We start from the raw sequence: 18,390 nt of genomic DNA, 5'->3' as shown, positions 1-18,390 counted from the left end.
ACTAATTACTGTTTACCATCTCTTCCTTATAATATAGTTTAGAGTTTTCCTCAATAATGGAACTGTATAGCTAAAAATTTGATGTTTTAAGTTGCTTTTATATCAGCCTGTAAATACAGCAGGTTGATCCTAAATAAATGAAAATGTATATGTCAGTAAAATTTTTGTGTTTGTCAGCTTCATTCATTCATTCATTCATTCATTCATTCATTCATTCTATAGGGACTAAGCTTTGTCACTGTAATCACTGAGCAGTTTGTTTAGGTCCAAATCATTCTGGTGGCCAAGATTGTGAAACAGGACTCCTTTGGTTGTTCTCAGATCATTTTATCAAAAAATTTTGCAAGGGACATCATCGTGTTTAAATATGTGACCCATAGTTTTTAACCATCTTTCTTTCAGTCTCCTTGATGAGGCATTTTTTTTCCCACAGCATCTGTTTCTTGGAGAAGTTGGGTGATTCTGTTCTTGTGCTTCCATGTGGTTCGGCTCATTCTTGTCCACACCCATATGTCTACTCCTTCCCATCTCCATCTTTTGCATTTTGCCAGTGTCTTAACATCTCTCAACAAATGTATTCCAGTTTCTATGTTTTTTGTACTTACTGCTTAGTAAATGTTTTATTAACTTAATCATTATGATTCAAATTTGTATTGTCCACATTGACTACAATCTCCACTCCATTAAATTCACTGTTATATTTGAAGTCAGCCTTGTGCATATTTACAGTTACTTAATTATTTATTAGCACATAATATACCGTACATATTTCGAGGATCTTAGTGTCCTTTTCCTCAGCAGTTTACTCAAACTACCTAGTATCTCTCAGACCTGTTTACTTTTAATTATTAATTAAACACCAATCACATTTATGACAAGTCCTCTTATAACTAGTACAACATATTTAATTCTAGACATCTCTTGATTTATATATATAAGAAAGAAAAGCCTTTCTTGAGTAACTTTAAATATTGATGAGGCTGATTCCAAATATAACAGTTAGTTTATTGGAGTAATAAATATTTCTCAGTTTGGATTCTTAGTCATGACTATTTTTTTCTTCACTGTATGGATACTTGTACTGTTACTGTGGTAGTGCTTCCGAGATATCAACACTTGCTCAATTTTTGTGTCCCTGATCTTGATTTTAGCCTCAGGTCTTTGGATAACCTTTCTTATGACCTTTTTCTTTGTCATATTAGTATTTAACCAGAGATTCCTCTTGGAGAGGATTTCAGTCACTATTGTTAGCGTTCTATTCATTTCCATTGCATAGTTGGCACTTATTGCAATGTCATCTGGATATCTTATACAATGCACTTTTCTCCCATTAATTTTAAAACCAGTTTTAACACATGATATTTTAAACCAATAATGTTGATGCCAGTCATTCAATATAGCAACATCTTGTAATTTTTCCTGCATTTTTTATAGGATGCAGAAGATGATGCTGCAGTGAAGAAATTAAAAAGGAAAGATGAAGATGCTAAGTAAGTATCTGAACATTTATATCCATTCCGTGGTTTCCCATTTTCACACCAGGCAAATGCGGGGGCTGTACCTTAGTTAAGTCCATGACCACTTCCTCCGCACTCCTAGCCCTTACCTATCCCATCATTGCCATAAGGTCTATCTGTGTCAATGCGACATAAACCAAATTGTAAAAACATACCCATTTTGATCTTCTGTGCTTAATTTCCAATATCATTTATGAAATTGGTTGTCAAATAAGTGAATCACTTACTTGAAAAACCACACAACTCTGCTACTTCTAGTTTTGAGAAAAGTAAGAGAAACTGTCGTCACCTTGTGATTTTTGGTCTTTTGTTCCGATTTAATGCAGTGAGTTTATGAATTTGCTGGATATGCATAGTTCCTCAAATACAAACATCTGGTACTATCAAAAAAACAAGAAGCAAGTGTATTTTCAAATATTTCAGTACAGTGTCTCACTCAAAAGAGTTTGAGTCTCACTTCATAGAACAAAATTACTGTAAAATTTATGAACCTTTTTTTGTTTTACCTTTTCCTCTTAATGATGTCCCTTTTTCAATTTACTCAGCTGAGGCATCTTTGTTCACACATTGTCAGCTAGTAATGACATGTATGCATCATGACCTGATTGTGTACAGTGTTGGTGTTACCACACGTGCATAGTCTTAGAGATAATATATTCTCACCAGTATTGTTGTTGGTGACTTGAACTACTATCAATGCGATATTGGTCTGTTGAGATACATTAGGGTTGTTTCAGGCATTAGGTTCTGAGCATCTGTTCCTTTTTATGCCAGTTTTTTTACTGTGTTTGATTAGGTGTGCTGTACGAATATTTGCATTGGTAACATTGATGCTTTCACGGCTCATACTTGTAGACATGATTTGGGCCTATGCCATGTCACAGAGAACTTTGCTTCGCATCTTGAGAAGAAAATCTCGAACTTTCATGAGGGAGTCTTCTACTGTTCCATTGGCAAAAATGTTTGAATGCTGAATATGTTGCTGCATGGATTTTAGGCTTGTATGGTTATAACATGAAACTACAGCATAGCTTTTGTCATTAGAAGCAACAGAATTTCCTTGTGTATAGCCTCCTATGCATGACATAGTTCCTCACTATATCACTGTTATTGCTCCCTCAGCTCTGAGGATCATGATCTCTTAGGTGGCTATTGCTCATCTCTTGCTATCCTCGTCAATGTTTGCTGTATCAAAGAGGTTCTACCCAGTTATATTTGTGATAATGTTTATCCATTGAGTGGGAACTCATCCACAATCTCTCTTGCTGGGAACATTTCTAAGAATGGTTTGTTTTTCTGTGTCGTTCCAATATCACATATTGTGCCCAAAGAAATGTAAAACTGTTTACAATTTGTTCACCTAATTCTGAGGTTGGGCTGCGCTATTATGGAATCATTGTTGCAAACTTCTGTGCAAGGTACACTTAACATTCTTGTCCAGCACCACATTTCAGAAGAAGTGATTTCTTCAGGTCTATTGCATTATGTGACACAACATGGACAAAAGTAATTTCTTGTGCTAATGATGAGGTGTGTCATGGCTCTTTATCACCGAAAATTATTCTGAATCTTTCAGATAACTTATATATTTTAATAGACTTTTGAAAGAACTTGTCAAGTAAAAAATATTACTATAACATGAGTCAAGGATGTTCTGAGTGGCTGCTGACGTACAGGAGAATATACAGTGGAGTCCCACTTATTTGATGTAAATGAGCTGGTGTGACATCGGATTAGCTGGAATATCATTTAATAGGGAAAGAGAAAAGTGCAACATCATGAATGTTTACACTTAACTCATTATTGATAGAGTTGATATTTACATTCAGTATACCGTTCATAATTTTAGCTTAAGTAGATGTCGATTGAGATTCAAATTTTAAAAAATTGACATTTGTTTGCCTGACAACTGTCTTTTTCTTGTCTCCAAGTCACTCATTCTCTGCATAAATAATACATCAGTGCTGGAGGTTTCTTCTAGTTGCTCCACGTATTTCAGTGCTTCTCAAAGTACATAAGTAATTTATTGTGTGTTACGTTACCACCTTCAGTAGACATTTTTCTTCCTCTTCTGTTTCTTTATTTCACCGTTTTTAACAATGCTACCAATGTACGAACGTTTGAAATGAAACAGAACATTGGATAAGCGAAAGTCTGTTGAGTGGGACTCTACTATTCTTGTAGAAGCTTTCAGTCTTAACCCCCTGGGGTAAATATATCTGTAAGTTCACATTTTTTTTTTTTTCCACATTGAGTTGGCTACTTGAAAGTAGAATAGTTGAATTTGCTTATTTTGGCATATTTTTTGGCATTGGTTAAATGCGTAATTTCTCGAATAAACAAGATTTTCAAGTGCGCTGTCATGACTTTACATTATGGTTGAAATATGTCCTTTCTCTGTAAAACATGTAAATACTTTCAGTATATTGTAATTTATGCACAATATGATTTTGGCTTAATATCGACATGTTTATTTCTCAGGTAACCATTTCAGTTAGATGAAATTAAGTTTTGTACTTAATAAGAACTGCTTAGATTCTTAGTATGGAGAGAATGAAGCTAAAATATGGTCACCCTCACGCTGCTCCCCTAAGAGATTTATTTCACATTTTCCTATACAGATGAATGAGTTATTTAATAACATTTGGGAGTACATTTTACTGTCCTTCCTTTTCACTAGCATCTAATGTATGATGGATTCAGCTATATGGAGGGCAACTTTACATTTATTGCTGTTGCATAAATTTTACTCTAAGTACTGCCATTTTCACTCAGAATCCCTATTTAATTATTCATCTAGCTACTAACACTATTTCTGTGTCCAGTGCATTGCTACTGTAAAGTAGAAATTGACAAATTTTTTCTCACTTTCTTCTTCCTGCCCTTATTCCAGGTTTGGCATCGGATGTTGACTAAGCCTAGTTTTACATCTGAATGCCTTCCTGATCCCCATCTGGTGGTGGTGTTGTGCTAAGAGAAAATAGAACTAAGAAACCAGCCTCTGATCCCCATCCCTATGTGGAGATATTCACTTTGGCATATTTCTCTGGTGGCTGTTGGTGTGACATGTATGCCAATTAAGATTTGTATTAAGATGAATGTAAACATCATCCCCAAGGTATAAGGGTGGTTGAAAACAACGTGAACTGAGTATATGAGGGTTAGAGCGTTGTTCATACTCTCTGATTTTTAAAAATTACATTGGTATCTCATGCCATTGTCATTTTATAAGCTGTTGAATTTAACCAATCACATCATTTTATGGGCAGATTCAAATAGGCTTACTAGGCAGTGTTTTAAAATCTGCACATGGCTTGATCAGGCTTGAGAGCCATCCCGAAAAATGGCCATCAAACACTAAAACACCGTTGGTATCAGCCATTGACATCGTAGCGTGCTTGCTATGGGCCGAGCCTATCAGCAGGGAGGTCCTTGTTCAAATCCCTCGCCTTATTTCTTTCATTGGCGCTCTCAAGCTGATCATAAGCAACGTGCAGATTTAGCAACACCACCTTGGAAAGCCCATGTGAAGTCACCTGCGAAGCTATCGGATTGGCTAAATTCAGCAGCTGATAAAATTACAATGGCGCGGGATATCTAACTTATTTACTAGTGTGACCAACCCTCTAACTTTCATATACCCAGTTCACGTTGTTTACCACATATGGTTAAAATCCATGTTCTGGCTGAGAATCTAGGGTCGTCTGAAGTGAAGCCAATATTTGTCACAAGAATTTATTCCAAGGGAAGATAACCAACTTTTACTTCAACAAGTTCATAGGAAAACTAGTCATTGAATAAGAAAGAAACACTAACTTTATTTGTTTATGATCCATAACTACACAGCATCTGGGTTAGGTCTGGCTTATGAAACATCTTTATGTGTACCCTGGCGTGGTGTGTTCTATATGTTCAGTGGCTCAATGAACCCGCTAAAAACAGATCATTCTAGTAGAATGCTTTATCGAGAGCCTATTCCATTAATTAGCTCTGTATATTCACACACATAGCCGTAATTTCGACTTCAACACGTGGTTGCTCTCCAGAATCAGCGACGAGTTTCGATTTCAGGACTGAGGGCATGGGGCTGTGGGTTGTAAGGACAGTGTGCAAGGCGAGGGGCCATGAGGAGCAAGGAGAACATACCTCAGGATTTGCTGGCCAGTGGAGCCGAGACATTATCAGCGTATGGTTAAAATATCCTGTGTGTGGGAAGTTATGAAGGGATTTTGATTTCACAGTTTTGTGGTTCTGGTGAAGTTAACTGTAGTGAACCAGAATATTTTGGTAACTATGGGTTGTACAACACCATTAGGCATACATAGTCTAAGTTTTTATGTGATTAATGAAACTTTTAATTAGTAACACATTCTTGAAGTAATTATTCCTATGCGAGGAAAGTCTTCAAAATCAGAGGAAATTGGATGAGCTTAAAAATATCTACTCAGTGTTTTGGTAATTTCTTCGAGCTGCAGCCATGTGCCTTAAAAGGATACTCACATTGCTTAATCAAGCAATGTAACTCTTGAACTTCAAATAACAATAAATTGAACACATTTTCCAAAGCATGAACCTCCCAAACCTTTTATCCACGTGCTGCTACTGTGTGTATCCCAACTATTTTTTATTCTTTCTTTCTTTCTGAACATCTCTTTGCCATGCTCTTTCTCTCAGTTTTCCCATAGTTTCATAACATGGATATTATTCCATGATCCAGTGTTTTTAACTTGAACATTACTACTGAACAGTGCTTTAGTAAGCGATTTTTATCAATATATATATATATATATATATATATATATATATATATATATATATTCTCTTGCTTTCCTGTGTCTGTTAGATATGTATACCTATAAATTTCTAACAACCTCAAAAATAAGTTTTTGTGCACTTTTCTTCCTAAGTCTCAAAAATATACAGTAAAATACCAGTATAACAAAATTTTGGGGACCTCTGCCATTAATTTGTTATACTGAAATAAGTCAAATCTTAAGAACTCACCTAGAATAATATCCATTAGTTATTGTTGTTTTTAGGGGCAGAACTATGAGGTCATTTGCCATGTTATATCCATTGCAGGATCTATATGAATTAAAAATACCATTATGAGTTACAGTATTGACAGATGTTTTCAGAAAACCTATTTTTACTTTGTAGCAGCAAGTCTACACATTGTTCCAGAACCTCATTTTTTGAAAAAGTATGTGATTTTCTTCTGAACAGATCCAGACACAAAAGCTTGTTCCAAATTGTCACCATCCACTGCACATGATTTTAAAACAGATTCTGGCACATCACTTCATGACACAAGAAAATCTTGAAGGCTACATGCCATGTTCGTTGCCTGCTGAAGAGTCAAGATCTGTCTATCACAATCATTTTGGGGGTTGTCCTCCTCTTCCTCCTCATTACATGGATCTCTGTCATTCATAATGTCCTCCACAATTTCCTCATTGGTGATTCCTTTGTGGACTATTACATCACTATCTACATTGATGTAGTCGGTAAGACTTACCGTAGATGGCACATCCAATGTTGTACACAAACGCTTCCAATTCTCCTTGGTTTCCACATTATCCAGCACTTCACTTTCTGCGACGTCTTCTGTAAAATCCACTCCAGCTTTTCCAAAGCAGTTTGTGATGATGCCTGCATTCAGGGATTTCCATGCAGCACTAAATATCTGCATTGCTCCCCATATCTTGATGTTATTGTTTCTATTTGTGGCAATGTTGCACAGCATTCGGCAGACCACACGAGCTCGGTAATGCCACTTTACTGCATGAATTATGCCCTGATCTGGGCAAAAATAAAACTTTTACATGCTCCAAATGGCGAGGCACACAATTATGAGAAGAGCAATTGTCCAATAATAGAAGAATTCTCCTCTTTTCGGCCTTCATCCCATGTTCCAAGTCCAACAACCACTCTTTGAATAGCACAGATGTCATCCATGCCTTAGAGTTCTGCTTGTATTCACAGGGCAGATGTTGCACGGTCTTGAAGCACCTTGCCTTCCCAAACTTCTCCAATTATGACAGGCTTCTGTTTGTCCGTCCCTGTGGAATTGGTGCACAAAAGTGCCGTGTTATGTTCTTTTGAACATTTGCCCCCAAAACACTTATTTCCCCTGAAGTCAAGGGTTTTGTTCAGCATTGGTTTGTAAAATAATGCAGATAAATGTCTGCTGGCAAATATTCCTTCAAGGCATCCGTTAGAGTCTCCGGCGCAACTTCCTTTGGGGCATCATTAGCTTCACCATTTATAATTTTGTGGGATATGCCATATCTCTCCCGGAACCTATGATGCCCACCAGCACTACCCATAAACTCAGGTGACCCTAGCGAACGTGCAAAAGATCACGCACGGTCACATAACAGTGGCCATTGATTGGAATGTTTTTACTCCACATTTCCACACACCACATATAGACGGCTTGGTCCACCTCCTTGTAGTCGGCTGTCCTGATCTTATGCTGTGGACCTAGGGCATCAGCATCAATGTTTTCCTCTATCTTAATTTTCTGTTTAAAATAGTAGAAAGTATTTTACGTTTTTCACTCATTGAAAACTGCTGTCACTTCTGCTTATCCATTTGTGATGATATGAACTTATTTATTTAACGAAATGCACAGGAACTTTGCCAGTTTAATGATATAACCTTAATAGAAACATGTTGCTTTGCAAATTAAATATGAAGAAGAAACATGCAATGCATGATGCGACGAAACCGTTGCGTTGATTGGTGGATTACAAACATCACAATCCTACTCAGCCAATAGTGTGACGTCATACATTGGTTGAGGGGCGAAGACTATTGGTTACACAAAGCATAGCATTTATTGGTGGCTTTCAAACTTGGTGCTCCTACTCAGCTAATAGAGTGACATCTTACATTGGATGAGGGGCAAAGCATATTGGTTCCACAAAAGCGATTGCCTTCTTGATCGTGTATGTTGCATATATGGAATATGATGATCATAACTGAATAACGAAATACTGTAACAAGAAAAATGTTGGTCATAAAACAGGATGAATTTTAGTTTTAATTTGAGAAAATGGGGTCACATTGGTAAAGAAAAGAGCTCAATTTTAATTCGTTAAACTGAAACTACGAAATTTGTTAAAACATAATATTTTAACACACAGAAAATAGGGAAAAAGGAAGGAACCAAAAAAATTCCTAATTCTGAAAATTTTGTTATACTGGTGTTCATTACAGCGGAATTCTACTGTTTGTCATAATTTCTTTAACATCACTTTTGCTCTAGATTGAGCATTTAAGGAAGTGTGTTTATGAAATTAAACTACCTTGTGACCTCTGACACAAAACTTGTTATGAAGTGTTATGCTTTTCAGTGTCAATGATTGGAAGCTAAAATTTTTATAAATGGATAAACAGCAGGGCTTTGAAATATTGAAGCATCGTTAAATCTCAAGATCCCATAAGCAGAACGCATCATTAACAAGGAACTACTCTGCCATGATTGGAAATCATAGGAAGTCTTAACCCAAAAGATACAGGAAAGCAGTCTATTGTAGTCACTTCTGAAGTACAGCCCAGTAGAGCTGATTGCTAAAAGTAAGAAGAGACTGGAATTTGGTTTTGATTAAAGAAGCTCTGTCAGTGGAATGTTGAATCCATGATACAGCAACTTGGTTATCTGGAACACAATATAGGAAATCTTACTCCATTATGGTCATCAACATTTCTGTGAGGAGACAGCACCAGAAGAAAAACAACACTTTTCCTACTGGTAACCTTTCCGAATATTCCTTCTCAATATATGTATTAACCTGTGTTTTATTATCTGTGCTTCCCATGCCTTCTCCTAATTTTGTAATGATCATTTTGCCCTACATTATTCCCCTCTTTTCTTCCCTTTTAGACCTTCATATTCCTCTTTCAACCTTGACCATATCTTAAACACTCTTGTCTATAGCTTCACCCCTATACATGTTCCTCATTTTATTTATCTCACATCTCAAATTTTTGTACCCGTTTGGTATAATGCCATCTTAAAGAATTTATCCCCAGCCCTCGTAAGCACCTTAGTGTCCTCCTCTGTCTCGCATGATTCTTCAACACACATGACCTAGGCATCTGTAATTTCCTGAAACATTTTTCATGGAGCCCTATCCCACAATAGAGATTTTTTTAAAATAAGGAAACAGTATTGTAACCGTACAACAGGGTTACAGAGTCCATTCAGTATTTATTATTATTATTAACCCGATTCATTAGATTTTATATTCTGTTTCTCATCATTTAGACTGTAATAATTAGGTATCATGCATATTATTGTATTTAATCATAGGTTAAGTGAATATGTTTGTAATTCTGCTGTATATTAGTAAGTGAGATTTGTTGGTTTGATATAGTCATTCTGTGGCTTGTAACTCTAGGCAGATGTGTTGGCAGAGTATTTTGCAATCGAGGCTATGTTTAACTGAGAATGTTATGTGCAAGTAGGTTTTCCGGTGACTCATGCCGCGTAGTCACTGTAATCCGCTTGGGTACGCTTATACGACACATGACTGATGACATCACTGCGTGGACACGTGATTGCGACCAAGTGTCAGTATTCGCCAGCTACTGTATGTTGAAGTGGAAGGGATGAACAGAGAGTAGGGAGATGAGTCGTCATCGCGAGGTAATAAAAGTCTATGCGACGGTGGTGATAGGGATCAGATCATATGTATCAGTCAGATGTATCTAATGGAAGAAGTGGTCTTAGAGTGATGGTCAGAGCTAAGAGTTGTGTTTGAAGGAGTAATAATCGAGGAGGTCTACAAGTGGTGGTTGTATCCGAGCAGAGACGAGTACTATGCTGATAAAGGAACATCATCTTCTTGTGAGGATGGACTTCACAAGATGTTTCGATAATATTTTCCAATTTCTTATAATATATTGAGTGGACGTAATTACATTGGAGCTCCCTACACGCATACATGGTATGTAGGCCAACTCCTTGTTATATAAGAAGATAACAGCAGGTGGCTCCCGACTTCAGCTCGTAGGTTTTCCCAAGAATTTCAAGTTCAACAGCGGTGTATGCAGACATCAGGTAATTGAAGCATCAGACATGTTACGCATTCATACCATGAAGAAGAATGTAATCAGCGGCGATATCACATCTCACTTCAAGTTCATGCCAATAGCTTTTTTTGTTTAGATTAAATTTTCTTTTTCATATTACCGCAAATCTCACTAGACATATTGTTTGTTAAATTAAAAGACGTCAATGCTTGTTCATTGTGACGTAAATTATAGTCATAAACTCAGTTTGATTTTAATTATAATAAGTGATTCCAGTTCCATGTACAATCCTCAATTGTGGATATGCAACAGTAATTTAATATTGTCCTGATCCATATACCTGTATATTGCCAAATATGTGAGTTTATCACCTCACGCCTTGAGATAATTGATATAAGAGGTATTCTCTACCAAATTTTGTTGTTTTTATTTAAAAAGCAACTGGCGCTCAAACAAATGTTATGTATATTGTGTGAAGGAGATGAAGGTATAAGAGTAGTGGTTGGAGTAGCCACAACGTGTCGCCAGCAACGTGGGACTCGAAAGGTTCAGAAAAAGTGTTTCTGAATGGCAATATACATGGATCAGTTCTTTTAATGAGTACGCACATGTTAAATTCACCGAGTAATGTTAGGAAGGTCATTTTGTTGAAGTTAAGGGGTAATGTCAAAGGAAGTGCAAGGGGAAATAGCTTTGAGATCGCAAAAAATTAGTAGGAAACCGAAGATGGACAAGGATAGCAATATGCAGTCAGGTGAAGAGGCCGAGGTTATTGTGTCCAAGGAAATCCAAGGTGGTAACATAAATAGGAAGTTGGTGACTAAGATGGGACCTGCTGAAAGTCAGAAAATAGTAGAGACTGAGGAAAACGCTGTCACGCAAGATCAAAGTAAAGGGGTGATTGACCTTGGTTTATTTAATTTGCTGATGTCCACAATGACTGAGCAGAATAATATCATTAGTGAGAAAATTGAATCTCAGAATAATATTATGAGTGAGAAAATTGAATCTCAGAATAATATTATGAGTGAGAAAATCGAATCTCAGAATAATATTATGAGTGAGAAAATTGAATCTCAGTATAAAATTATGAGTGAGAAAATTGAAGCGGTCATTAGTGAGAAAATTGAAGCTCAGAGTAATGCCATAAATAGTATTAATAAGAAGATTGATGATGTTAGTAATAAGATAGATCATAAAGTGTTAGAAATAAGTAAGCAAATTAATAATTTAGAAAGTAAGGTAAATAGGGAGTGTAATGACATCAGAGCTAAGATGGAATTGGGTCGGAGCAATCTCCATACGGAAATAGAGCAAATTAGTGAGACATGCATCAAACAGATTGATGAATTAGGCGCCAAGATCGAGTCTAATAAGGGGGAAATCAATGAGTTAGTGGAAGAAAGGTTTGAAAAGATAACCAATACAGTGGGGCAAGAAACTAGGAAATGTATTAGTAGGGTAGAACATGTGAAAAGAAAACTTGGAGAAGTAGGTGATCTAGAGAGTGAACAAAAATCATTATCACAGAAGGTGAGAGAATCAGAAGAAAAGTTGCAGGAGGAATTAAGAAAAATTCATGAAAAGGCTGAGGAGACAGTGGAAGAAAAACTTCTGAGTTGCCAGAGATTACTCCAGCAAGAAGTGCGTGATAGTAGAAATGTACGTGAAATAATTGTAAATAATGGTTTAATCACTAGAGATCATGATATACCTAAGTTTTCTGGGAAAGAATTCAACCCGATGGAATTTATGAGAGTAGTAGAGAAGAAATTTGCTGTTCAATTAAGAGACAATATTATTAGCTGGGAAACTGTATTGGAGATCTTAGCTAATGCTTTCGTAGGAGAGACTAAGTCTTGGTTTCAGGTATATAGAAGCTCGATGTCTAGTCTAACTGAATTTAAGAAAAAAATTCATAGCTAAATTTTGGAGTGAAGGTGTTCAGAGTAGAGAGAGAGAGAGTAATGTTTGGCAGATATAATTCTAACGAGGGTGTTAGAATGACAGAATATTTTTTGGCTCATGTTTTGGTGTGGAGAAATTTAGAATGTATTGGACCTGAGGCTGATATAGTTAGACTTATGGCTAAGCACTATCCCGATAGAATAAGAGAAGCTGTTTGTATGCAAAAAGTGGAGACTATTAAGGAAATGGAGTTTTTGTTGGAAAGTTTTGATGCTTTAGGTAATGGCTTGAATAATAATAGGACACTAAATAGGAATGTAGAAGGAAGGGGTAACCAATCTAATAATCAGGACAGGCCAATGAATAATCGTAACTACAGAAGAGAATATCAGGAGAGACCTAATAATAATTTCCACAGGGAGATAAATTTTCAAAATAGTTCTGAACATTTCAGGACTGGGAGGCGTGATTATGGAAATCAACCAGAAGCTGGGAGGCGAGAGAATCCAGGCCATAATAATAATAATAATAATAATAATAATAATAATAATAATAATAATAATAATGACGCTAGAGGAAATAGGCAACAGGGGAGGCCGACTGAGGTGTGTAACCAACAAGTCGTAACCGAACCAAGTAATTTAAATGTGCAACGGACTGTATAAACAGGTCACTGAGACAGTCCATAAATGGTGAGTTCACGTATAAGGTAGATAAGTATGTTAATGTCGACCAGCCTATAGTTGTAAGTGAACATGATTGTGACCTAAGTAGCAATAATTCAAATGTTTTAAGTGACGACTTAATCGTAGACAGTATTTGATACCCTAGAAGAACTCAGAGTGGACAAGAAGACCAGAGCACTTATCCAGCAGACCCTCACAAGTACGACCTCTAAAGTGAAATTCCTTGGAGAAATCTCTGAGCCTTTTGAAATATGTACGGGCGTTCGTCAAGGTGACAGCATCTCCCCTATTCTGTTTAACTTAGTTCTAGACAAAGTTATTAGAGAGTGGGAAAAGGATATCAAGGGTGTGAACATCGGAAATTTGGGAAGCAAGGTCAATGTGAAATGTTTAGCATTTGCTGATGATCTCGCAATCATTACTAAGACCAAGGATGAAACAAGGTATGCCATACAGAGACTACACAATATAGCATCAAAGGCAGGCCTCCAGATATCCTACGAGAAAACCAAGTACATGGAAAATCTACGTCAAAATAGCAAAAGAACTCCGCTAGAGATGGAAAACGGCACAATTTCACAGGTGCCCTCCTTCAAATACCTTGGAGAAATTATACTACCATCAGGATTAGACAGTAGTGCCAATGTAGAAAGAAACACCAAACTACATAAGGCATACAGACTGACGTGGAATTACTACAACAAAAGAGTCATATCGCGTAATGCAAAATTACGACACTACAAGACAGTTGTATTGCCCGAAGCTTTATATGCCTCAGAAACCATATGCTTAGGTGGTCACTCTAAAATTACAGAAATTGAAAAGCAGGAGCGGAAAATTCTCAGGAAAATTTATGGTCCTACGAGAGAAAATGGAATGTGGATTAAGAGGAAAACAGCGGACCTCTACTCCTTCACCGACAGGTTTACTGATGCTGTACGGAAAAGGCGCCTTAATTTCTATGGCCATATCTACAGAATGAACAGCGACAGACTAACTGAAAGATTATTCAAAGTAATCAACTCAAAGAAGGTCAAAATAAAATGGCTAGAAGAAACTAAGGCGGACCTCCAAGAAATAAATATTACAGACGACATCATGGAAAATCGTGGAGCTTTTAGAACCAAAGTAGCTAATCATAAATTTAGGGAGAAAGCAAAAAAGACAACTGGTAGGAAGTGGTCGACAGAACGCAAGATGCAACACAGTGCATTCATGAAGAGATTTTGGGAGGATAAGAAGGCACAAACCATCAAACCAACTATCAAGTTCAAACGCGCTCTATGAATGGGCATAACGAAGGAAGAAGAAGAAGAATTTAAATTTAGATATAAGGCAAGATTTGTTAAGTGATCTTATATTATGTAATGAGGATAATTTAAGTAGTGTTACTGTTACACCGACGATTGAACTGCTGATATGGGGCAGAAAAGTTAAGATTTTGTTGGACTCTGGTAGTGAGAAGTCATGTGTAAATTCCAAGCTGTATGAGGAAGTTTTGAGAGAGAATTATGATGTAGCGGAAATTCCAGTGAGGAATACGTTCATCGTAACAGCTGTTGGAAACAAGTCTCAAAGGGTGAATAAACAAATAGCTGTCCCCATTAACATAAGTGGAGAATGTATTTTCCAACCATGCTTAGTTGTGCCTCATTTAGTTCATGCCATTGTTTTAGGTACTGACTGGTTAACGTGTCATAAGGCTAAATTAAATTTTGATCTGTGTAATGTCATTTGGGGAAAGAGTAGCAGGGAAGTCAGGTTACCATATGATGTTTTGTCAGAAATTAGTGCGAATAAAGTGTGTTGTAGTACGGAAGGGCCTTGTGAAATTCCTAATATTAGGAAAAATATTGATGTCTGCCATGTGTCTATACAGAGAGATTCTAGAGATGAATTGTATGAGACAGTGGAGAAATGTAATTTAGCGGAGAGTCAGAGGGACGAATTGTGTGAATTATTGATATCACATAGTGATGTTTTTAGTGACCGGCCTGGTAGAACACATCTTTACAAACACAAATTTAATGTTCATGATAACTCAACTTTTGTAGGACCGAAATATCCTATTCCGTTAAAATACGCTAGCGCTGTTGAAGAGCAGATTGACATTATGCTGGATTATAATATAATTGAACCATCATGTAGTCCTAATTTGAATCCACTTGTTATTATACTTAAGAAGGATAACACGGTAAGATTGTGCATTGATGGCAGATTAATGAATATGAGAATTGAAACCGATCAGCAAAGGGCAGAGATGGTAGAGGAACTTATTCAGCATTTTGAAGGTAGAAAATGGTTTTCTACTTTTGATTTGTCGTCATCTTTCTGGCAGATTCCACTTAGAGAAAGCGACCGTCCACTTACGGCTTTTGCATACAAGAATTGCTTGTATCAGTTCGCCAGGGTGCCTTTCGGGACCCGTACTTCATCTGCAGCATTAATTAGGGCCATGAGTAAAGTATTAGGGAGAGATACGGATAGTTTTGTGACCATGTACATAGACGACATTGTTATAGCATCCCACATGTTTGAGGAACACATTAAACACTTACATATTGTTCTACATAAAATCAGGGAAGGGGGATTTACATTAAAACTGAGTAAATCGACATTGTGTTCACAACAGATTACATTTTTGGGACACACTGTATCTGAACAGGGGGTAAAACCGGAACAGACGAGTTTTAGACAAGATAAACAACACTCCTACTCCACGTAATGTTAAACAATTGAAATCTTTTCTGGGAATGTGTAATTACTTTCGATGTTTTGTGGGTAAATATTCTGCGCTGTTAGAGCCGTTTCGTGAGCTATTGAAAGGAGGTGCGAAGTGGAAGTGGAGGACAGAACATGATGAGGCTTTCCAGAAGTTGAAGGATGGATTTAATGAAGCAGTTATGTTGAGATATCCAGTGCCAGATCGTGAATTTATTCACATGACTGATGGTTCAGAGAAGGGAGTTGCTGGATGTTTATGTCAGAGAGATGATAACGGCAAGTTAGGCATCGTTTCCTTGGCAAGTCGTGGGCTCAGTATGGCAGAAAAGAGATATACGATCACTGAGATTGAATTTCTTGCAATCATGTATTCATTAAGTAAGTTTAGAATGTATGTTTTAGGTATTAAATTCGAGATATGGACTGACCATCAGGCCTTGGTATTCTTAAATACTTACAAATTAACTAGTAATCGTATGACTCATTGGATTTTAGCCATAAGTGAATATGATTTTAAGATACGTCATATTAAAGGGAAAGATAATGTTATGGCTGACTTTCTCAGCAGGTATCTCCCAAAGGAGGAAAATACTGTCTCTTTAGAGGTGAAAGAAGGTATTTTAATTTGTGTTGGCTCAATGACTGATAATACTGCAGAAAAGGATAGACTTCGTTATCTGTTGTCCGAGCAGGAAAGAGAAGAAGAGTTGGTGGGACTGTTGACCTCGCTTAGAGATAAGGAACCAGGTACTGTTCTAGAGAATGGCAATCTTACGTATAAATTATGTAATGGTTTTCTCTCTCGGAAATGTTATTCTGGGAAGTTCAAAGTATGTGTAGCTAAAGCCCTGCAAGAGGATATGATTTGGTTTTATCATAAGGATCGTTTTGGAGCAAATAAGGTCTTATATGCTATTCAGGGTAACTTTGTGTGGAGGAATATGGGAATGCACGTGAGGAAAATACTCGCTACGTGTGATCTCTGCCAACGCTCTAAGCACCCGACTAGACTTCAAGAGGGGCCCAGGCAGGCTGTTATTGTTGACAGACCCGGGAAGCTTGTTAGTGTTGATCTGTTTGGACCGTTAGTTAAATCCAGATATGGTTACCAATTTGTTTTTGTCTTGATTGATGCCTTCAGCAAATATGTCAAGATGTACCCATTGAGGAAAGCTACAGGGAGGGGTTGTCTCAAACAGGTCGTGGACAGATATATTCCTGAGTTTGGATGTCCCCTCAGAATATTATCTGACCATGGCAGCCAGTTTATTTCGAAGATCTGGAATACCAAACTAAATGAACTGGGGATCAAAACTATATTTTCATCGGTACGTTGCCCGCAAAGCAATATGGTTGAAAGAACGATGCGTGAAATAGGACGTATATTTAGGGCATATGTGCATGACAAACACAACTCGTGGTTTTCACAGTTGAGTAATGTCGAACTTTGGTGTAACATTATGTTGCACGAGTCCACTGGATTTACGCCCTATGAAATTCATCACGGCAGGAGGCCTACTGATGAAATTGCGAGTATGATAGGCTTGGACTTGGGAGAGGAGAAAACTAAGGATTTTTATATCCAGCTGGCTAGGGAGAATTTAAAGAAAGCAGGAGATAAACAAATTCGCCGGCAGAAGAAGACTAAATTGGATGAATTTGAACTTGGTGACAAGGTTTTACTCAGAGTGCCACTCCCGTCATCAGCAGAAGCTGGTCAATTTTCTAAGTTTTTCTTGTTATATCAGGGATACTTCACCGTAGTGAAACGGATTGGGAAATGTGCTTATTCATTAGAAGACAAGGAAGGAAATATCGTAGGCACATACAATAGAAGAAATCTTAAGAAATATATCATGTGAGTTTGTTGATTAATTTTCATTATTATGTTAATTCACCATGTTTTATGAAGCTGGCATTGCAAACAGGACTTCAGTGAAATTAGCGTGTGTTGTGATATTAAGTGAAGCACGGCAGTGCAATTAACTCCAGTGCTTGGAGACAGTGTATATAATGAAATGTCTTCGAGAATTACTTTTGGACACTAAATGAACGTTTGAAACGACAGAAGTGAGAAAGAAATGTAATCTATATGTAAATAATACTGTATAATCAAAGTGAAAGTGATAATTGATCAATGTTTTATATGTGTAACAACGAACATCCAGATGGATGATACTATGTACCCAATTTGTAAAGGGCATTTTTATACATGTATTTATGGTGTACTCGATTTCAGGTGATTATGTATATATTTCATGAATCAATCGATTCATTTAATCGATTATTTCATGAAGGAGGCGTTCTGTAACCGTACAACAGGGTTACAGAGTCCATTCAGTATTTATTATTATTATTAACCCGATTCATTAGATTTTATATTCTGTTTCTCATCATTTAGACTAATAATTAGGTATCATGCATATTATTGTATTTAATCATAGGTTAAGTGAATATGTTTGTAATTCTGCTGTATATTAGTAAGTGAGATTTGTTGGTTTGATATAGTCATT

General features: G+C 36.9%; 2 protein-coding genes across 2 annotated transcripts in view; one reads left to right on the top strand and one right to left on the bottom strand.

The window, feature by feature from the left end:
* LOC136885771 (gastrula zinc finger protein XlCGF57.1-like) overlaps nucleotides 1-18,390 on the bottom strand; it is a 712,640-nt gene that overhangs the window by 120,401 nt on the left and 573,849 nt on the right. The gene's annotated exons all lie outside the window — the stretch shown is intronic.
* Nucleotides 1-18,390, top strand: part of LOC136885385 (gastrula zinc finger protein XlCGF57.1) — a 49,079-nt gene that overhangs the window by 24,483 nt on the left and 6,206 nt on the right. The window contains exon 4 of the mRNA XM_068230239.1: nucleotides 1,435-1,490. Coding sequence (XP_068086340.1) covers nucleotides 1,435-1,490 — 56 coding nt within the window. The remainder of the gene's footprint in view (nucleotides 1-1,434; nucleotides 1,491-18,390) is intronic.

The sequence above is a fragment of the Anabrus simplex genome, chromosome 14 (assembly GCF_040414725.1).
Source record: "Anabrus simplex isolate iqAnaSimp1 chromosome 14, ASM4041472v1, whole genome shotgun sequence".
Taxonomy (NCBI): domain Eukaryota; kingdom Metazoa; phylum Arthropoda; class Insecta; order Orthoptera; family Tettigoniidae; genus Anabrus; species Anabrus simplex.
The sequence above is the reverse complement of the archived record's forward strand: the minus strand, read 5'-3'. Positions and strand labels throughout refer to the sequence as shown.